This window comes from Dendropsophus ebraccatus, chromosome 2 (genome assembly GCF_027789765.1).
Source record: "Dendropsophus ebraccatus isolate aDenEbr1 chromosome 2, aDenEbr1.pat, whole genome shotgun sequence".
Taxonomy (NCBI): Eukaryota; Metazoa; Chordata; class Amphibia; order Anura; family Hylidae; genus Dendropsophus; species Dendropsophus ebraccatus.
The window spans coordinates 158,038,185-158,057,229 of record NC_091455.1 but is presented as its reverse complement, the minus strand read 5'-3'; the positions used below and the strand labels follow the sequence as shown (position 1 = coordinate 158,057,229).

Below are 19,045 nucleotides of genomic sequence, written 5' to 3'. Positions count from 1 at the left end.
ACCCTTATGTTTTTTTTTGTCTATGGGGTTATTTAAGGGCTAACTTTGCACCATGATCTGTAGTTCCAATCAGTACCAGACTTGCATATAAATGAATTTTTGATCAATTTTTGTTAATTTTTTTCTGAGATGTAATCAAAGATCTGCAATTTTGGCCTTGCCATTTTGGACTTGCCAGTTACCGTGCAAGATCAGAAATGTGATAATTTAATAGATCGGTTGATTTTACATGCTTGCACATGTTTGCATTTTTTAAGGGGATATTGGGGGTGATTTTGATTTTTATTATGGGATGGGTTTATGTGTATATATATATATATATATATATATATATTTTTTTTTATTTTTTTAACTTTTTTTAACTTTTTTTTTTTACACATTTTTGTAGTCCCCCTATGAGCAGTACCTTCTATGAGCAGTACATTGATTGCTCATAGAGATCAATGCAGTACTGTATTGTACTGCTGAAGGCAGGCTGTACCAATCACTGAGCAATGCCAGCAACTAGGTCTCAGGCTGCCTTTACAGCGGTTGCACTGCGGGAAGCCACTGGACCACTGATGATGATGATTTATAACGTTTAAATTCAGCGCTCAGACTTAATAGGGGCACATAAACAGTTAAAATCGCCAGCAACAGAGATCTTTCCATGCTGGCTATTAGCCACGATCCTCGGCTGTTAGTAACCTGGAGTCGTTGGGGATAGAGAGGGCTTGAATTATGAGCCCTCCCTATAACATCTTCCCGACATTACAACGTAACTTTATGTCCTGGTGCGGGTAAGAGTTAAAGGGGTTGTACAGTTTTAAACATTTTTCTCCTATTCTGACCCTTTGCCAAAGTTATACATACCACCCATGTGCTTCCAGTACCAGAATGGTCATTTTCCAGGACTTTGACCCCCTCTCCAGCTGCACAGGAAGTTCTGTAGTTCTGAAAATTTCTCTGACTGTCGTCACATACATTTCTCTGTCCTCCATTTTGTGCCAATACGTCACAGAAGGTGGGCAGTCTTGGCAGTGAGACAGTCTTTCCTAATTGGTCTCTTTCCTGATGGTTAGTTTTAATATCTGGGCGTCTGAATTGGTAAGAGCTGACTGCCAGTGTGGTTACATGATCTCCCTGTATGTTCATACAAGCTTTGCTGGATTACAGCCTCTTCCTGATGCAGCAGAGCTGAGTTTCTCTACACTGCTGCCGTGTTTCTGGAGATACACTTGCTCCAGGAACATTGCAGCACAGTAGTGGAACTCAGCTCTGCTACATCAGGAAGAACAGCAGAGCTTATTTGGACATCACCCTGCCGCCTGGGTCACCTCCTCCCCCCCTCATCAGCACGCTGCCTAGCCCTCTGCAGCCCCCACTCAGCTCTGCTACATCAGGAAGAACAGCAGAGCTTATATGGACATCACCCTGCCACCTGTGTCACCTCCTCCCCCTTTATCAGTACGGATCCAGAAGGGATGACGGTATCCAGAGGATGGTCGGGCTGTCAGAGGTAAACAGCAGGGTGGGTGCGGCAGGGTGATGTCCCCGCTGGTGGCTGCAGGACAAGCGAGCGGCGGCCAGTGGGGGCTGCAGAGGGCTAATCAGCATGCTAAGGAGGGGGGAGAAGGTGACCCAGACGGCAGGGTCATGTCCATATAAGCTCTGCTGTTCTTCCTGATGTAGCAGAGCTGAGTTCCACTACTGTGCTGCAATGTTCCTGGAGCAAGTGTATCTCCAGAAACATGGCAGCATTGTAGTGAAACTCAGCTCTGCTGCATCAGGAAGAGGCTGTAATCCAGCTTCTATGTACATACAGGGAGATCACATAACTACGCTGGCAGTCAGCTCTTACCAATGGAAATTCAGACGCCCAGATATTTAAATTAGCCATCAGGAAGGGGACCAATTAGGAAATACTGTCTCACTGCCAAGACTGCCCACCTTCTGTGACGTATTGGCACAAAATGGAGGACAGAGGAAAGTATGTGACGACAGTCGTAGAAATTTTCAGAACTTCAGAATAGAGATGAGCGAACCGTGTTCGGGTTCGAATCCATCCGAACCCGAACGTTCGGTATTTGATTAGCTGGGGCTGCTGAACTTGGATAAAGCTCTGAGGTTGTCTGGAAAACATGGATACAGCCAATGACTATATCCATGTTTTCCACATAACCTTAGGGCTTTATCCAAGTTCAGCAGCCACCACTAATCAAATGCCGAAAGTTCGGGTTTGGATCGACTCAAGCATACTCGAGGTTCGCTCATCTCTACTACAGAACTTCCTGTGCAGCTGGAGACGGGGTCAAAGTCAGGGAAAATGACCATTCTGGAACTGGAAGCACATGGGTAGTATGTATAACTTTGGCAAAGGGTCAGAATGGTAGAAAAATATTTTAAACTGTACAACCCCTTTAAGGAATTAAATTTTATCAGCAAAGGAAGCAGTATACAGTATTAACCATGCAGGAATTAGGAACCATTAGGAAAATTCTGAGGTGGGAGGCAGGTATCAGTGCAAAAGTATGTAAGAAAAATACAGGCAAATTATTTTACATCATATAGACTTGCATTCCCACTGGTTCACCTCTGTTACGCTTAATGTGAAACCTTTTACATTCCTTAACAACTTATGAAGTGTATTTTGTTATAGTGTCAGTAAGGGTGTATGGAGTGAACTCGGGAGCAGAGCCGTCTCAATACCGCACGTAGCGTTGTCTCAACTATAAATATAATTTTATTGATCCTGCATGGTACTGCATGTAAAAACTGCCCCCTCCAAGTTAGCATTTTTTTCTCTCGCATTTACTCTGCACATAATATATGTTCAGATTTGCAGTGCATTTATGGTAAATTAAGGCACGTCATTACAAAGTTCAATTGGTCACACAGAAAACAAGCTTTTATATTGTTCTGAAGATTTGTTTTGGGAATAAATGCCTATAAAATGTCTATAAATTGAACTGCTGCACACCACTTGCGCCAGAGGGTTGGGGAGGGGGTGTAATGGGGGGTGCTGCCGCACACAGAGGGGTACACAGCCTCTTCATGTGCTGCATTAAGCTCTGAGCTGGTGTTGGCTTCACTGCATGCACATACGGGGAGGCTCCAGTGGGCCCAGGATTTATGTAGAGGCATTGCGTCTCTACATTTTGGCCATCTTGAGGGAGATTTATCAAGGATGTGCCCCTGGCATACGCCAGGGGAAAAGCACAGATTCTTGCCTTCTCCCCTTCTCCCTGGTGCACACCAGCCGTAACCCATCGCTCACTTAAAGGGGGCACTACAAGTGATTAATGCCAACTTGCAGGTGTAACTCATAATACAAATCAACACCTATAGGTGTAGATTTGTTCTGCAATGTCTGCACCCTGGGGAAGGGGTTACGGCTGGTGTACACCAGGGAGAGGGCAAGAATCTGCAGGCATCCTTGATAAATCTCCCCCAACATGGCACAAACTTGAACATAGCCATAAGTGTAATTTTGGTATCAGGAATTGTGATATTAAACTTGGTATCGTTATCAAATTCAGAGTTCTGACATGTGCACCTCTTAGTAAATGTGGCAGGGGAAAAGGGGGCGAGGCTTTATTTAAAGGGGTTGTCCAGTTAAAATCTTTTTTTTTTTTTTTTTTTTTTTTCAAATTTATTGGTGTCAGAAAGTTATATAGGTTTGTAATTTACTTCTATTAAAAAATCTCAAGTCTTCCCATACTTATTAGCTGCTGTATGTCATTCAGTTTTTTATTTTCAGTCTGACACAGTGCTCTCTGCTGACATATCTGGCCAAAACATGAACTCTCCAGAAATGGAGAGGCTTTCTACGTCAGTCAACTGACGTAGGAAGTAGGGGTGGTCCGAACCGAGTTCGGGTCGGGTTCGTGCGAACCCGAACCCTCGGTAATGATTCCCGCTGTCTGCCCGCTCCGTGGAGCGGGCGGATCCAGCGGGAGAACCGCCTGGAAAACTGGGATACAGCCATAGCCATAGGCTGTATCCCAGTTTTCCAGGCGTTCCTCCCGCTGTATCCGCCCGCTCCACGGAGCGGGCAGAGAGCGGGAATCTGCTGCCGAGCGTTTGGGTTCATACGATCCCGAACCTCGGCAGGTTCAGACCGTCCCTAGTAGAAAGTTCTTAAACTATAAAGCCCCCAAACTGAGCATGTAATGCCCCCAAGACTATAGCATTGCATAGATCAGTGAGATCAGTTCTCTGGTAATAAGAGTCTGTCTGATTGTCTGAACCCGAACCCGAACTGACAGATGCATTTAAATGTAGTATATGCCCCTTTCCCTGGTGTCTCCTCCTTACCCGGCCGGGGCTCAGTCTCGCACTGACGCTCCCGGCTTGGCAATCAATGTATCTGCTGCAGACCAGAGTAATACAGCAATGATCTAATCGATCATTGCTGTATTAAGTATACCTCTAAGTATATCTTTATGGGAGATCACTGCAGTAATAAAAGTCCCCTAGGGTGACTAAAAGTTTACAGTGAAAAAAAATAAGTGTTTTTATTAAAGGACAACTCCCACGAAATTTTTTTTTAGCTTATTTAACACACATTACAAAGTTATATAACTTTGTAATGTGGTTAAATACCCGGTCTGGCCCCCTTCCCCCACTTTCGGACCCCCAACCCCCCCGCCCGGAAGTTAAAGAATATATAAATTACCTATTACGATCGTCACGGTCCTCTTCTCTCGGGCGGCATCTGGTGACGACGACGTCAGAGCCGGGGGGCGGTCTGGGTCTTCTTCCTCCTCGGCGTCTTCATAGAGAGTGAATGGGACGGAAAAGACTGCTGGTGCACATGCGCACCAGCAGCCTTTTCATTGGCTGGAGCGCATCACATGGCTTCCAGCTTTGGCAGCCCTGATTGGCTGAGGTTGCTGGAAGCCATGTGATGCGCTCCAGCCAATGAAAAGGCTGCCGGTGCGCAAGCGCACTGGCAGCCTTTTCCATCCCCAGGACCCGGAAATCAGAGACATCGCTGGACGGTGGACGGCGGTGGCGGTGAGGCGGACGGCGGGCAAATGGAGTGGCGATCGTCACCGGAGGGATGGTGAGTATGGTGTCTGTGTGTGTCTGTGTTTTTTTTTTTTTGGGGGGGGGGGTTCCGCGGGAGTTGTCCTTTAATAAAAACTCCCCATCTCTAATAAAAGTTTGAATCACCCCCCTTTTCCCATTTTATTAATAAAAATAAATAAACAAACATATTTGGTATCGCCGCGTGCGTAATTGACCGACCTATTAAATTATCACTTTCCTGATCTCACACAGTAAACGGTGTAAGCGCAAAAACCCGCCAAAGTGCAAAATTGATTTCTTGTCACATCAAATCCAGAAAAATTGTAATAAAAAGTGATCAAAAAGTCATATATACACAATCAAGATACCAACAGAAATAACAGATCATAGCGCAAAAAATGACACCCCACAGACCAAAGGATAAAAGCGTTCTAAGGCTGGGAATAGAGCAATTTTAGTTTGAAGTTTGAATTTTTTAAAAGCAGTAAGATAAAATAAAAGTTATATAAATTACATATCGTTGTAATCGTACTGACTTGAGAAACATACATAACATGTTAGATATACTATAGAACAAATGGCGTAAACACGAAACCCCCCAAAATGAAAACAAATTCTTTTTTCTTTTTTTTTTTTTAACTGCACAAATAATTTTTTTCTGGTTTCACAGCATATTGTATGGAAAAATTAAGTCTGCCATTGCAAAGTACAATTAGTGGCATAAAAAATAAGGGCTCATGTGGGCAGAAACCTCCCCCCCCTAAAAGGTGGATACCAATCATGAACACATACCGTAAGTGCACATCTGCCTGTATGTGTATCAGAGATCTGTCGTCTAACAAGCCATGCATCCTTCATATCGACATAAGCTTCTCATTCAATATCTGAAGGCACAGATATTGAATACCACAAGCAGCTGATACAAATAAGCTTGGTCTCATGTTATTTTTTGAAAAATAGTGAGGCAGAGTGCAAGATTCCAAGGGCACAAAATAGAATTATAGCTTCATATGTGATGAATTTACAACCCCAAAACTGCTTGTCATTTACATGTTTAATATTTTTCATGTTACAATTTCATTGCATATTTAAAAACAAAAACAAAAAACATTTTACATTTGTTTACTGTGTAAAGAACAGAAATGTATATAGACATAGTATATTGCATGCATTTGTGTTCTGAATAATTGTGCTTGATGTGCTGTGCTCACATGACCACACATTATGCCACTTTGGCAGCTGAATCCCCACAGGAAAGGTTTGTAAGATTAGAATCCCAAATGTTATAATACATGTGATAATTTCATGAACAATTTCATGTTTTAAATTTGTTCTTCCAATGACTTCCTTCAAGCTCATTCTCGATAATTTCAATGACAGCCGCTAGACCTGATACATTTTATTTTCCTGCAGGCTACTGTGTAGGGAAATTAATTTTATCTAATAATACAAATTGCATTGCTTGCTTATTAAGTGGTAAATTGCATGCCTTGTTTTGTTAGCATCTCCTGCTTCTACTTCAATTAGAAAACCATTGTGTTTTATATATTTCTCAGAGGACAGTACAAAAAAATGCAAAATATGTGTGTTTGGCAAATAAAAGCTGCCCTGTGGACAAAAGGAGGAGAAATCGTTGTCAGTACTGCAGATTTCAGAAATGTCTCAATGTTGGCATGGTTAAGGAAGGTAAGAGTCCTCTGAAAATTAATATAGTTATTTGTAGCAGTATATGTTTTATGATTTTTTTTTTATATTGCATTGATATAGTTTTATATTAGTATTTTATTATAAAAATACATTAAACACAGTATAGCTATTTTACAAGCATGCTAAACATTTTTTCTACATGATGTACCATATTAGAAAGGTATTGAGTGGGATAATCATCAAAAGTATTATTATCCATTTTATTATGCTTTACTTAGGCACTGATGAAATACTGTGGGAATTTTTTCTCTTTTTTCATTAACTAGTATATATTTTTACCATGTGTCCTAATAGGCAATGTTCACACAACGTAAAAAAAACAAAAACATAAAAAAAAGTCTGCCTTTTTTATTTAAAAGCCGTCCATTACTGACACGATTTAATGGCCTTCAACGCATTGCGATGGAATGACTGACGTCCAGTGAACACAGTGTATAAAATGATGGATGTTGTCTGCACAGACGCCAAAATAATGATCATGACAATTATTTTTGGACGTCTTTTGGAAACCGTGCACGTTATTTTTTAGTTGTTCACACGCAGTTTTTCATTTGTCACCGTCCTTTTATCGCTATAACTATTAAATTCAATGGCTTTTCAATTAAAGACACACCCAAAGGGCAATTAGTCCACCTAAACTAGAATAATATACCAACAGCCATTATTGCACTGATGGGCGGCCAAACAGCGAAATGACGTTCGTCATTTTGAACTCAAAATGATTGACGTAATTTTTTCTTTTAAAAAATTGAGAGGAAAAAAACATTGTGTGAACACAGCCATACAGTGATTTATGCATCTTGTTTAAAGGTGTTTGATAGCACTTTGGTTTTTTCAATGTGTTTTTTCAGTGGTGAGAACAGATAGTCTTAAAGGAAGACGAGGAAGGTTGCCGTCTAAACCAAAGAGCCCATGTCAACAAGAATTATCACAACCAAATCTACCATCCTCTCCAGTCAGTATGCTTGATGCATTGGTCCAAGCGATAGTAGAGTCTACCCCAAGAGAACTCGACTACTCCACAGTAAGAAATCTTCAGTTAATATTGTACATTGTTAAGTTCATATTCAGTTCTTTTGTGATTATTACAACTTTTGGGTCAACCGGTTTAAGGTGTGGGGCCCAAAAGAGCAATCAATGAGAGAGAAGAAGCTTGTGGGAGTAATGTTCTGGGTATTTGTTTGTGGTATAATGTTTGTGCTATTTCGGTCTTTGGGGTTTGTATACATTTTGGGGTCCAATGTCTGTATTTAGTGGTTTGGTTGAGGTCTGAAGTAATGTTGTAGTCTGATCTGGGGGAGGAGTGTGTGCAATTGTTTTATACTTAACCCCTTAATGACTCCCCAGGACAAAAAAACCTTACTTGTCCTGACTCACCATGGGCTTTCCGGATGTTGCTAATGACACATGCATGTCCTGGTCCTTTAACCCTTTAAGGACGGGGCCCATTTTCGTTTTTGTGTTTTCGGTTTTTCCTCCTTGTGTTGAAAAGGCCATAGCACTTGCATTTTTCCACCTAGAAACCCACATGAGCCCTCATTTTTTGTGTCACTAATTGTACTTTGCAATGACAGGCTGAATTTTTGCATTAAGTACACTGCGAAACCAGAAAAAAATTCAAAGTGTGGTGAAATTGAAAAAAAAAAACGCATTTCTTTTATTTGGGGGGACTGTGTATAACATGTATATAACATGTATAACTTATATTGTATCTGATGGCCTGTAAAACATTCAAACCATTGTTAATAAATATACGTTCCTTAAAATCGCTCCATTCCGGGGGGCGTGGCTAGCGATGGAAGTGTGAGGACGTGCTGCTCCTAGCTCCTGCTCGGCTCCAGCTTCTAGACCCGCATATCGGCACCTATCTACATGGGGACAACTGCCAAAAAGACCAAGAAGGCTAAGGGGAAGCCCCCCACTCGTCCTACCTCGCCTCAGACCGCCATAGACTCGTACTTCACCCGGTCCCAGATGTCCCAGCAGCAGCCCGGTCCGCGGGTAGCCATTGCCGCCAGCACAACATCGGGACCGGACACCGCTCCCCGGTCGGCTGATCCCGACACTGCGCAGAACTCTGCTCAGCCCGGTCCCTCCGTCAGCCTGGCTCCTCCACAGCCTGGAGCCGCCGCTTGCTGTCCTCCGTCCCGGCGCGAATGCCCGATTGATCCTTCCCAAGATGGCCGCCCGCAGGACCCGGGCCACGTATCTGCACAGCGCGCCCCGCCATCTCCTGCGGTCACGCGCCTCCAGGAAGCAGAGCCCGCTGCGCTGCCGGCCCGTACCTCTGCACCTCCGCCTGTGCCTGCTGCCCGAGCACCGGACACCGCAGCCCCTGCAGCAGGAGCCCTCCTGGACTTACTCACTGTGGAAGATCATCCCCCGCTGGAGCGGGCCCTCCAGCATCCTTCGGCGGATTTCTGTCAGGTACTGCTTCCCTGCACCTCACCATCCCCCTCCCCCCTGGACTGGACTATACCTCCTCCAGTATATGGAGGCCCCATGCTGGTGTCTGCACATTCCCTGCCCTCCCACACACAAGGGCATGTAGTGTGTTCTCCCCACTGGTCCACTGGGTCCTCGTGGGGGACCTCCCCTCCCCCCCTCCAGGCTGGCTCCCCTGCTGGCTCACCTGCTGCAACTCTTCTCATGCACCCACAGCTGATGCCCTTGGGACAGCAGCCTCTTACTGCAGAGTGCCCTAACAGCCTGGACGCAACCCCATCCATCTTCCGCCCCCAGCCTGCGGTGTCTACGCAGCTAACTTACTCCCCCCAACACTCAGGGACACAGCAGCACTCCAGCGGTCTTGCCCCGCAAGATGACCCCGCCAGACCAATTACCCTGGCAGATCTGCGCTCTTTGCTTTCCTCTTTACCTACACGGGAGGATTTCTCCAACCTGACTAATCAAGTGCTCACGGAATGTAAGAAGGAGTTCTCACAGTTTCGCCTGGACCTCTCCAAGGTGTCCGCCAGAGTGCAATCAGTGGAAGAGACACAGGAGACAACTTCTTCTACGGTACAAGCCCTGCAGTCTGTAGTGGCCCATCATTCTGAACAACTCTTCTCCCTCCAGCAGCACCTCGATGATATCGAGAACAGGAATAGGAGGAACAACCTCCGAGTTCGAGGACTGCCGGAATCTGTAGCACCTGGAGACCTCTACTCCACCGTGACAGCCATTTTTAATGATCTTCTGGGCCGGTCCCCTGATGCCTATATTGAACTGGATCGGGTACATAGGGCGCTGCGCCCCCCCAACCCAGACGACCACAGCCCTCGTGATGTGATATGCCGGGTCCACTTTTATGCGATTAAGGAGGACATTCTGCAAAAAGCGAGGCGTAGGCGCAGACTGCTCTTCAAAGATACGCCTATCTTTCTTTACTCTGACCTTTCCCGCCACACCTTGGCCCAGAGGGCGGCCTTGAAGCCACTCCTAACAGTTTTGCAAGATAGGAACATTCCGTATCGATGGGGCTTCCCCTTCGCTCTCACTGTACGTAGGGGCAACAGGACCTTAACTCTTCGCTCACCGGATGACCTGCCCGGCTTCCTCCTGGATCTGGACCTGCCAAATGTCACCCTGCCTGAATGGCCCACGATGTCTTCTTTTCCGACTAAAAGACCACAGCAACATCAACCCGGGAACTCCTCCAGGACCCCCAGAACAAGCCCTTCTTCTAGACGCTCCAGACGACGCCTGAGGAGCCCCGAGACCAGCTGCTCTGCTTCTCACCGTAACCCTTCGGAGGACTCCCTTGCCTAATGACCTCAGTTAGAGGGCTTAACCCCCTCATTCTGCTATGACCCTGGTGGTCTTGTTGGCTGCCCTACAATTGCCCCCTACGCCTGCTAGTTATACACCCTGCTATGTGCTTTCTTAAGTGCCCCCCGGACCTGTTAGTTTTGCACCCAGTTATGTGCCTGCGGTAGTAGCTCAGTAACCCCTTGATGAATACGAGCCACTTGCTGGAGTATCCCTTACTACTTGCCTAACTACCTATTCCCCCCCATAGGTGGAGGTCCTGCCTGGAGTACTCTGGGATCTTGGTTCTCTATATATTTTTGTGTTATAGTTGCAGCAGCAGTTGTTTTGTAACTGCTTTTCTTTTCTTTGTTGTATTGTTGATACCAGGCTTGCACACTTACGCACCAGCTTGCGCCTAGTTGCGCATTTCTACTCTTGCGCATATTTATGTTTATATATATTTATATACATACATAGGCACGTGGCTAAGGCTACAAGTAGCTTATATAAACACGTAGCAGCCTCTTTTCTAATCTTTCTTCTCTTCTTCTTTTGAGTCTACTTCTCTTCCCCAGCTCCCCCCCCCCCTTTTTTTTCTCTCTCCCTCCCTCTTCCTCCCTTTATTTGCCCTCAGTGCGTGGAGCGCTCCCCCTGGGCCGGCCCTTGGCTCCTTGGCCTGCTCGGCTCGGCCACACAAATGGCGGATCTCAACGTAGCTTCTTTCAACGCAAAAGGGCTGAAAACCCCTCAGAAACGAGCCCAGGTCCTGCACCACTTCCACAAGAAAAAGGTGCATCTCATTTGCTTTCAGGAAACCCACTTTAAAACCGGCCATGCCCCCGCCATAAAACATAGACATTATACTAACTGGGTCTTTGCCGATAATCCGGACTCTAGGTCCAAGGGGGTCGCCATCGCCATCCATAAGTCCTTAACCTGCTCTGTTCTCCATTCTATCATTGACCCCGCTGCCCGATACATCATCCTGGTCCTGTCCATTGGTGGCCGCGATTTCACGTTTATTAATGTGTATGCCCCGAACCAGGGCCAGGTCGATTTTATCACAAACTTAATTGACCTTTCCCTCCCGGTGGTCAGGGGGACTGTAGTGCTTTGTGGGGATCTTAACCTTACCCTTGACCCGAAGCTTGACAACTCCTCGGGGCGCTCTGCCATATCCTACTCTGCTATTAAGCGAGTGAAAAGATCCCTCTTGCAGCTTCAATTGTCCGACTCTTGGCGGATTTCACATCCCCTTGATCGTGATTACAGCTTTTTCTCCCCCCCCCCGCACGGCACGTACAGTCGGCTCGACTACATCCTAGTTCAGCACAGTGCTCTCCCTTGGGTGTCCTCGTCCTCAATTGGTAACATCCTCTGGTCGGACCACGCCCCTGTATTCTGCACCCTACACCTACCCCACTTAACCAGGTCGTCCTGGTCGTGGAGATTGAACGAGTCCTTGCTCTCGGACGTTGCCTGCCTTGCAGATCTGAAGTCCTCTATCTCGGGCTTTCTCCGCGACCATGAACACGACTCCACTCCCCCCTTTTCCCAATGGGAGGCCATGAAATGCGTCCTGCGGGGGGTCCTGATTCGGCATGGGTCTAGATTGAAGAGGGATAAGGCTCGCTCCCTAGCCCTGGCACTCCAGAGGGTCTCCTCCCTTGAGCTGGCCCATAAGAGGGCACTCTCCCTCCCCGTCCTGAGGGACCTCCAATTGGCTAGATTGGAGGTTAAGCGTCTTCTAGAGGCCTCCTGGGGCCGCCACCTGCAGTCCTGCCGCAGTCGGTTTTATGAGTATGGGAACAAAAGCGGCCGTATGCTAGCTAGGGCAATAAGATCTCGTATGGCCCAAACACACGTTTCCGCTCTTAAGACCCGCAGCGGCGTTACGGTTCACTCCACCAGTGAAATCACATCCCTATTCCACTCTTTCTACTCAGACCTTTACCACTTGCCGGAGCACCCTCTTCCCCCCTCGGCATGTCCCGCCCCCTCCCCATTTCCCTCAATCTCACACGAAGAAGTCTCTGCCCTGGAAGAGCCTTTCTCTGCCCAAGAAATTGCTGCGGTAATAAAATACCTCCCGAACGGTAAAAGCCCGGGCCCCGATGGCTACACGGCCCGATTTTATAAAGACCTTTCCTCGCTAATTATCCCGCCAATGCTTTCCGCCTTCAACTCTATCTCCTCCACCTCTCACTTCCCACCCCACTCTACCTTAGCCCACGTGGTTGTCATTCCCAAGCCTGGGAAGGACCCGCAAGTATGTGGCAGTTACCGCCCTATATCCCTGCTCAACGTGGACTTGAAAATATACTCTAAATTGCTAGCTAATAGACTAAACCCTCTCCTCCCCTCCCTCATCCACCCGGACCAGGTGGGGTTTGTGCCGGGGAGGGAAGCCAGGGATAACACGATCAAGACTTTAGACATCATTCATCACGCCAGATCTAGTAAATTGCCTCTGATGATTTTATCGTTGGACGCCGAAAAGGCCTTTGATCGTATCTCCTGGTCCTCCCTGGCACAAACGCTACGAAATGCTGGTTTTGGCCCCCTCTTCTCCTCCAGGGTCCTCGCCCTCTACAAATCCCCCTCTGCCCGTCTTAGAATTAATGCAACCCTGTCGGATCCATTCACTATCCATAATGGCACGCGACAGGGCTGCCCCTTTTCCCCTCTTCTTTACGCCCTGGTAATGGAACACCTTATGGCCCTGATACGTGCCGACCCCGACATCCGTGGCATTGTGATAGGGGATCGGGAATATAAATGTTCTGCATTCGCTGATGACCTGTTGGTTTACATAGCTAACCCTCGGGTCTCGCTCCCCTCATTGATGGCGCGGCTGTCGGAGTTCGGCGCCTGGTCCAACTATAAGATCAATCTTTGCAAGTCTGAGGCTCTTAACGTTTCTCTCCCAGACTCCTTGGTTTCTAACCTGCGCACTTCCTTTCCATTTGCCTGGCCACCTGGTGGAATCACCTACCTAGGTGTCAAAATACCAACAAACCTATCAACTCTCTTCGCTGCTAACTTTCAGCCCCTCCTCGCCCGGTTCCGCACTGATTTAACGGCCTGGGACAGGAATGAATTCTCCTGGTTTGGGCGTATAAGCATTATTAAAATGACCCTACTACCCAGGCTCCTCTATCTCCTGCAGACCATCCCCCTCCTGATCCCTGCCTCCTACTGGCACCAGATCCAGAGATGCTTTGGGGCCTTTGTCTGGGCCGGTGGGCGCCCTAGACTTAATCGGCGACTGCTTACCAGACCCAAGCTCCTAGGGGGCGCGAGTCTTCCGGACTGTCGACTTTATTACCTCTCCTGTGCCTACACCAGATTGCTTGATGTGGTGCACAACAGAAATTCGAAACTTTGGGTGCGCCTGGCACAGGACATTTGCCCCAAGGCCCTCTCTACTCTCCCCTGGACCTGGTCCCCGTCGGACCCGCTAACACTTTCCTTCTCCTCGCGACATACTCTTGCCATTCTCTCTTCAACACGCCCGGAGGAATCCTTGGTGGACCGGACGGGTCCGCTTCTCCCCGTTACTGACCACCCGCTCTTTGCGCCGGCTGCTTCGTCTGCCCCTTTCCTTGGCCACTCCAAACCCCGTCCCCTACGTTTTTGTCACGTCCTCGCTGGCGGCTCTCTAAAACCCCTTGCTGCTATCTTAGGAGAGGCCTCCCCCTCCAGACGGGCTCCCTTTGAGCATCTTCAGCTACGCCACTTCCACCAGACCGTCTCACGGGGCAAACAGCTGCACCGACCCACCACGGACTTTGAAAAACTCTGCCTCTCCAACACGGGCCTCCCGCATGCCATTTCCATTATCTATGGGCTGATGGTCTCTGCCCGATCGCAAGCTCTACCCCATTTCTGCACGGCATGGGAGTCAGAGCTGGGGAAGCAGTTTACGGAGCCCCAGTGGGCCAAGTGCTTCTTCCTAACCCACAAAGCTACAATTGCCACCAAAGCACAAGAAACTTGCTATAAGATCTTGACTCGGTGGTATAGGGTCCCTACATCCCTCCACAGTTGGTACCCCTCGGTCCCCGATACCGGCTGGCGCTGTGGGGTGGGAGAGGGCACTATGACACACATTTGGTGGGGTTGCCCCCGTCTTGCACCCCTCTGGTCCGTGGTGCTCAAAACTATTGCAGACGTCACCGGTGTGCAGGTACCCCATACACCTGAGGCTGCCTTGCTCTTTATGTTCCCCATGACTCAATCTAAATTCAAAAAGTCTCTGGCACGCCACTTACTGCAGGCTGCTAAAACCATTATCCCCAGACACTAGAGGTCTGTGGACCCGCCGACCCTGGGGGAGTGGTTTGCGGAAGTTACCCACATACAACACATGGAGGACTTATTGGCTTCATCCCCTACTGACTCCTCTAAACATACTGCCACATGGGGCCCCTGGCTCTCCTTTCTCTCCTCTCCACAATACCGCTCCCTCACCTGCTAGGCCCTATCACCCCTCTCCCCCCCCCCTCCCTAAGACTTCCCCCTCTACTTTCCCTTTTCTATTCTTTATCCCTCCACTCTTTCCCCACTTCTGCTTCCCACTGCAGTCTGCTACCCTGCCTTTATAGTTATGATCTTCAGTAACACAATTAGCGAGCCAACGATTTGGTGCTTTCTGACTTAGCACTTACATATGGCTTATTGTTTTACACTGTATTACATTGTGTATAGCAACTCTTATTAGACCACGACTCTGGTCAAGTGTTGCGCTTGCAGCGCGTCCCTGTTGTTTTGTCTACTGTTTTATAGTTCGCCACTGTTTGCACCCTTTGATGTATAACGCTGATATTTCAATAAAGCTCTTTGGAATCATAAAAAAAAAATCGCTCCATTCCCAGGCTTATAACGCTTTTATCCTTTGGTCTATGGGGCTGTGTCAGGTGTCATTTTTTGCGCCATGATGTTTACTTTCTATCGGTAGCTTGATTGCGCATATACGACTTTTTTGATCGCTTTTTATTACATTTCTTCTGGATTTGATACGACCAAAAATGCGCAATTTTGCACTTTGGGATTTTTTGCGCTGACGTAGTTTACCGTGCGAGATCAGGAATGTGATTAATTAATAGTTCGGGCGATTACGCACGCGGCGATACCAAACATGTTTATTTATTTATTTGTTTACTTTTATTTAAAACCTGGGAAAAGGGGGGTGATTCAAGCTTTTATTAGGGGAGGGGGCTTTAACACCACCTTTTGTTTTTTGGTTTTTTTACACATATACTAGAAGCCCCCCTAGGGGACTTCTAGTATATATACTTTGATCTCTCATTGAGATCTTTGCTGTATAGATATACAGCAAAGATCAATGAGATCGGCACTCGTTTGCTTTCGGCTGCTGCAGCTGAATACAAACGAGTGCCGAGCCAGGGAAGGCGCCATCTTGGACGAGTCCCCGGCCGGCATCAGACAGGGAGATCTCCCCCACTAGACACCAGGAACGGTTGCCTCCGGTAATCGGAGGCAGCTGTCAACTTTGACAGCTGCCTCCGATTAGCTAATAGCGGTGGTCCCGGGCTACACGCGGCACCCGGGACCGCGGCGCTTCAAAGTGGGGTCGCCGCGCGGCCCCGCTTTGAAGTGCTATTGAGGACATATGACGTACGGCTTATAAAGTGTTTTTTTTCCTGCACTTACTACTGCATCAAGGCTTCACTTTCTGGATAATATGGTGATCTCACGACCCGACTCCCAGAGCTGTGCGGGCTGTGGCTGCTGGAGAGGCAGAGGGATGCTCCGTGTCCCTTCAGTGCCCTGTGTCCCTCAGTGTCCCCCTGCCATTATCCTTTCCAGCAGCCACAGCCCGCACAGCTCTGGAGATAATCGAAAAGTGCTAATGTTCTGGTTCGTACGAACCTGAACCATCGGTATTTGACTCCCGCAGTCTTCCCGTTCTGTGGGGAAGGTAGAGACAGCCCGAGTCCGGACTGGAAAACAGGAATACAACCTATGACCCAGGCTGTATTCCTGTTTTCCAGGCAGGACTCGGGCTGTCTACACCTTCCCCACGGAACGGGAAGACTGCGGGAGTCAAATACCGATGGTTCACGTTTGTACGAACCAGAACATTAGCGCTGTTCGATCATCTCTAGCCTTGATGCAGTAGTAAGTGCATGGATAAAAGCACATTATAAGTATTCCCTGTAATAAGTGTATACTGGTGATTTGTATAACTTTTGGGGGGGCAATACAATACTTTAATAAACATTTTCGCCGGACTTCTCTTTTTAGGTCCCCCTGCACCTTTTATGCATTTTAAGCAACATATAAAAGGCTCCCATTTGGGAATATCATCAACCGGTTGTAGATGAACAGATCCACAGACCCAGTGCATGATCACTGCTAATAGACTTTTCTAACCCCCCACTGCCGGAGCCTATACTTCACCTGGTCCGGCTTGCTTCTGGGGTTCTCGGCACGCTGCCCCGCCGCAGCGCACTGATTGGCTGAGCGGGACGTGAAGACACCGGGAGCCCCGTAGGAAGCCGAAGTGGGGACCAGGTGAAGTATAGGCTCCGGTGGCAGAAGGTTAACGGGGCGGGCTGCTGACAAACTCGCAGCGGGATGTGTCTGAGTCTGAGACCTCTTATGAGCTATGTCACTGTTGATATGACTGACCTGGACTTGGGACTCTACATTATACCAGTGCTCTCTGATATTATCTATGTCCAGCTGCTATACGGTGCGACTTGATGCCTGTGAAGGCCTGTTGTTTATTTGTATTATGGTTGTAACTGTTGGTTATTTGAAAAAGCTCTATAAATAAAACCTTTAAAAAAAAAAACAGAGCTAATATACATTGTATACCTACCAGAACCTACTTACTCACAACATGGCACATTAATCCTGTATAACTGTATGCCTCAATATACCATAGCAGTATCAGAAGGATTGTAATATTCTTCAGGGAGCCTCCATACTGTGTGTTATATGATAGACATTCTCCAGTACGTATACAATCAATAGTTGTGCACATCATGACATATGGTATTTGCCATTATAATTATCTTGCTTAGGGGATCCACTGGATCAAAATCAATAACATTAAAATTATATACAGGCACAACATAGGCTATGTTCACACAACGTCACAAATCGAGAAAAGGTGGCCGATTTTACTATTTAAAATAACGTCCATTATTGCCGCGATTAACTGACTGCAATGCATTGCATTGAAGTCAATGGAAATACGGACGTCTAATGCGCACAATGTATTGAATAACGGACGTTATCACAGCACACTTTAAAATAATGATCATGACAATTCTTTTCGGACGTCTTTTGCAAATAGCGGAAGTTTTTTATTTAGTTGTTCACGCAGTTTTTCTTTGTCCACCGTTCTTTCTCCATTTTTACAAGTAAATTCAATGGACTTTTCAATTAAGACATTCAAAGGGCAATTAGTAACCCCAAACTAGAATAATGTGCCAACAGCCGTCACTGCACTAATGGGGCGTTTACACAGGCAGATTTATCTGACAGATTTTTGAAGCCAAAGCCAGGAACAGACCATAAACAGGGAACAGGTCATAAAGGAAGGATTGAGATTTCTCCTCTTTTCAAATCCATTCCTGGTTTTGGCTTCCAAAATCTGTCAGATAAATCTGTCTGTGTAAACGCACCATAAGGGTCCATTTACACAGAAAGATTATCTGACAGATTATCTGCCAAAGATTTGAAGCCAAAACCAGGAACAGACTATAAACAGAGATCAGGTCATAAAGGAAAGCCTGAGATTTTTCCTCTTTTCAAATCCATTCCTGGCTTTGGCTTAAAATCTTTGGCAGATAATCCGTCAGATAATCTTTCTGTGTAAATGGACCCTAAGGGAAGGCTAGACAGCTAAATTACGTCCGTTATTTTAGACTCAAAATGACAGATGTCATTTTAAAAAGAGCTGAGAAAACGTTGTGTACACATAGCAATACATAGACAGCCACTGATGATAATTTGTGATCAGTGTCCTGCAAGTTGATTCTTTAGTATTAGGAGGATTATAACATCCCCTATGGAATGACGATGTGATACATATTTAGCAGACAATGATTACTACATGGCATATTCTATAATCATGTATAATTGTATGCCTTTATAGGTTTCAGCAGCATTTTGACTGCAGTCATAAATATTAACTGTACATATTATTAAATATAGATGTGTTATCATGACTGAATATTTCTAATGGTTAAAAGTGTACAGTCATGGCCAAAAGTTTTGAGAATGACACAAATATTATATTTTCACATGATTTTATCTGTGTTTGTCAAATGTTTTATCACATACAGAAATATAATTGCAATCATATTATCAAAAGCTTATATTGACAGTTTTAATGAGTTAATGCAGCAAGTCAATATTTGCAGTGTTGACCCTTCTTCTTCAGGACCTCTGCAATTCTCCCTGGCATGCTCTCAATCAACTTCTGGACCAAATCCTGACTGATAGCAGTCCATTCTTGCACAATCAGTGCTTGCATTTTGTCAGAATTTGTTGGTTTATGTTTGTCCACCCGTCTCTTGATCATTGACCACAA

General features: G+C 46.4%; 1 protein-coding gene across 5 annotated transcripts in view; it reads left to right on the top strand.

The window, feature by feature from the left end:
• The window catches only part of NR4A3 (nuclear receptor subfamily 4 group A member 3), a 65,692-nt gene that overhangs the window by 16,081 nt on the left and 30,566 nt on the right, over positions 1-19,045 (top strand). For all 5 annotated transcript variants that reach the window (XM_069958570.1, XM_069958568.1, XM_069958569.1 and 2 more), the window contains exons 4-5: positions 6,570-6,699; positions 7,572-7,744. In XM_069958570.1, the coding sequence (XP_069814671.1) occupies positions 6,570-6,699; positions 7,572-7,744 (303 nt within the window). The remainder of the gene's footprint in view (positions 1-6,569; positions 6,700-7,571; positions 7,745-19,045) is intronic.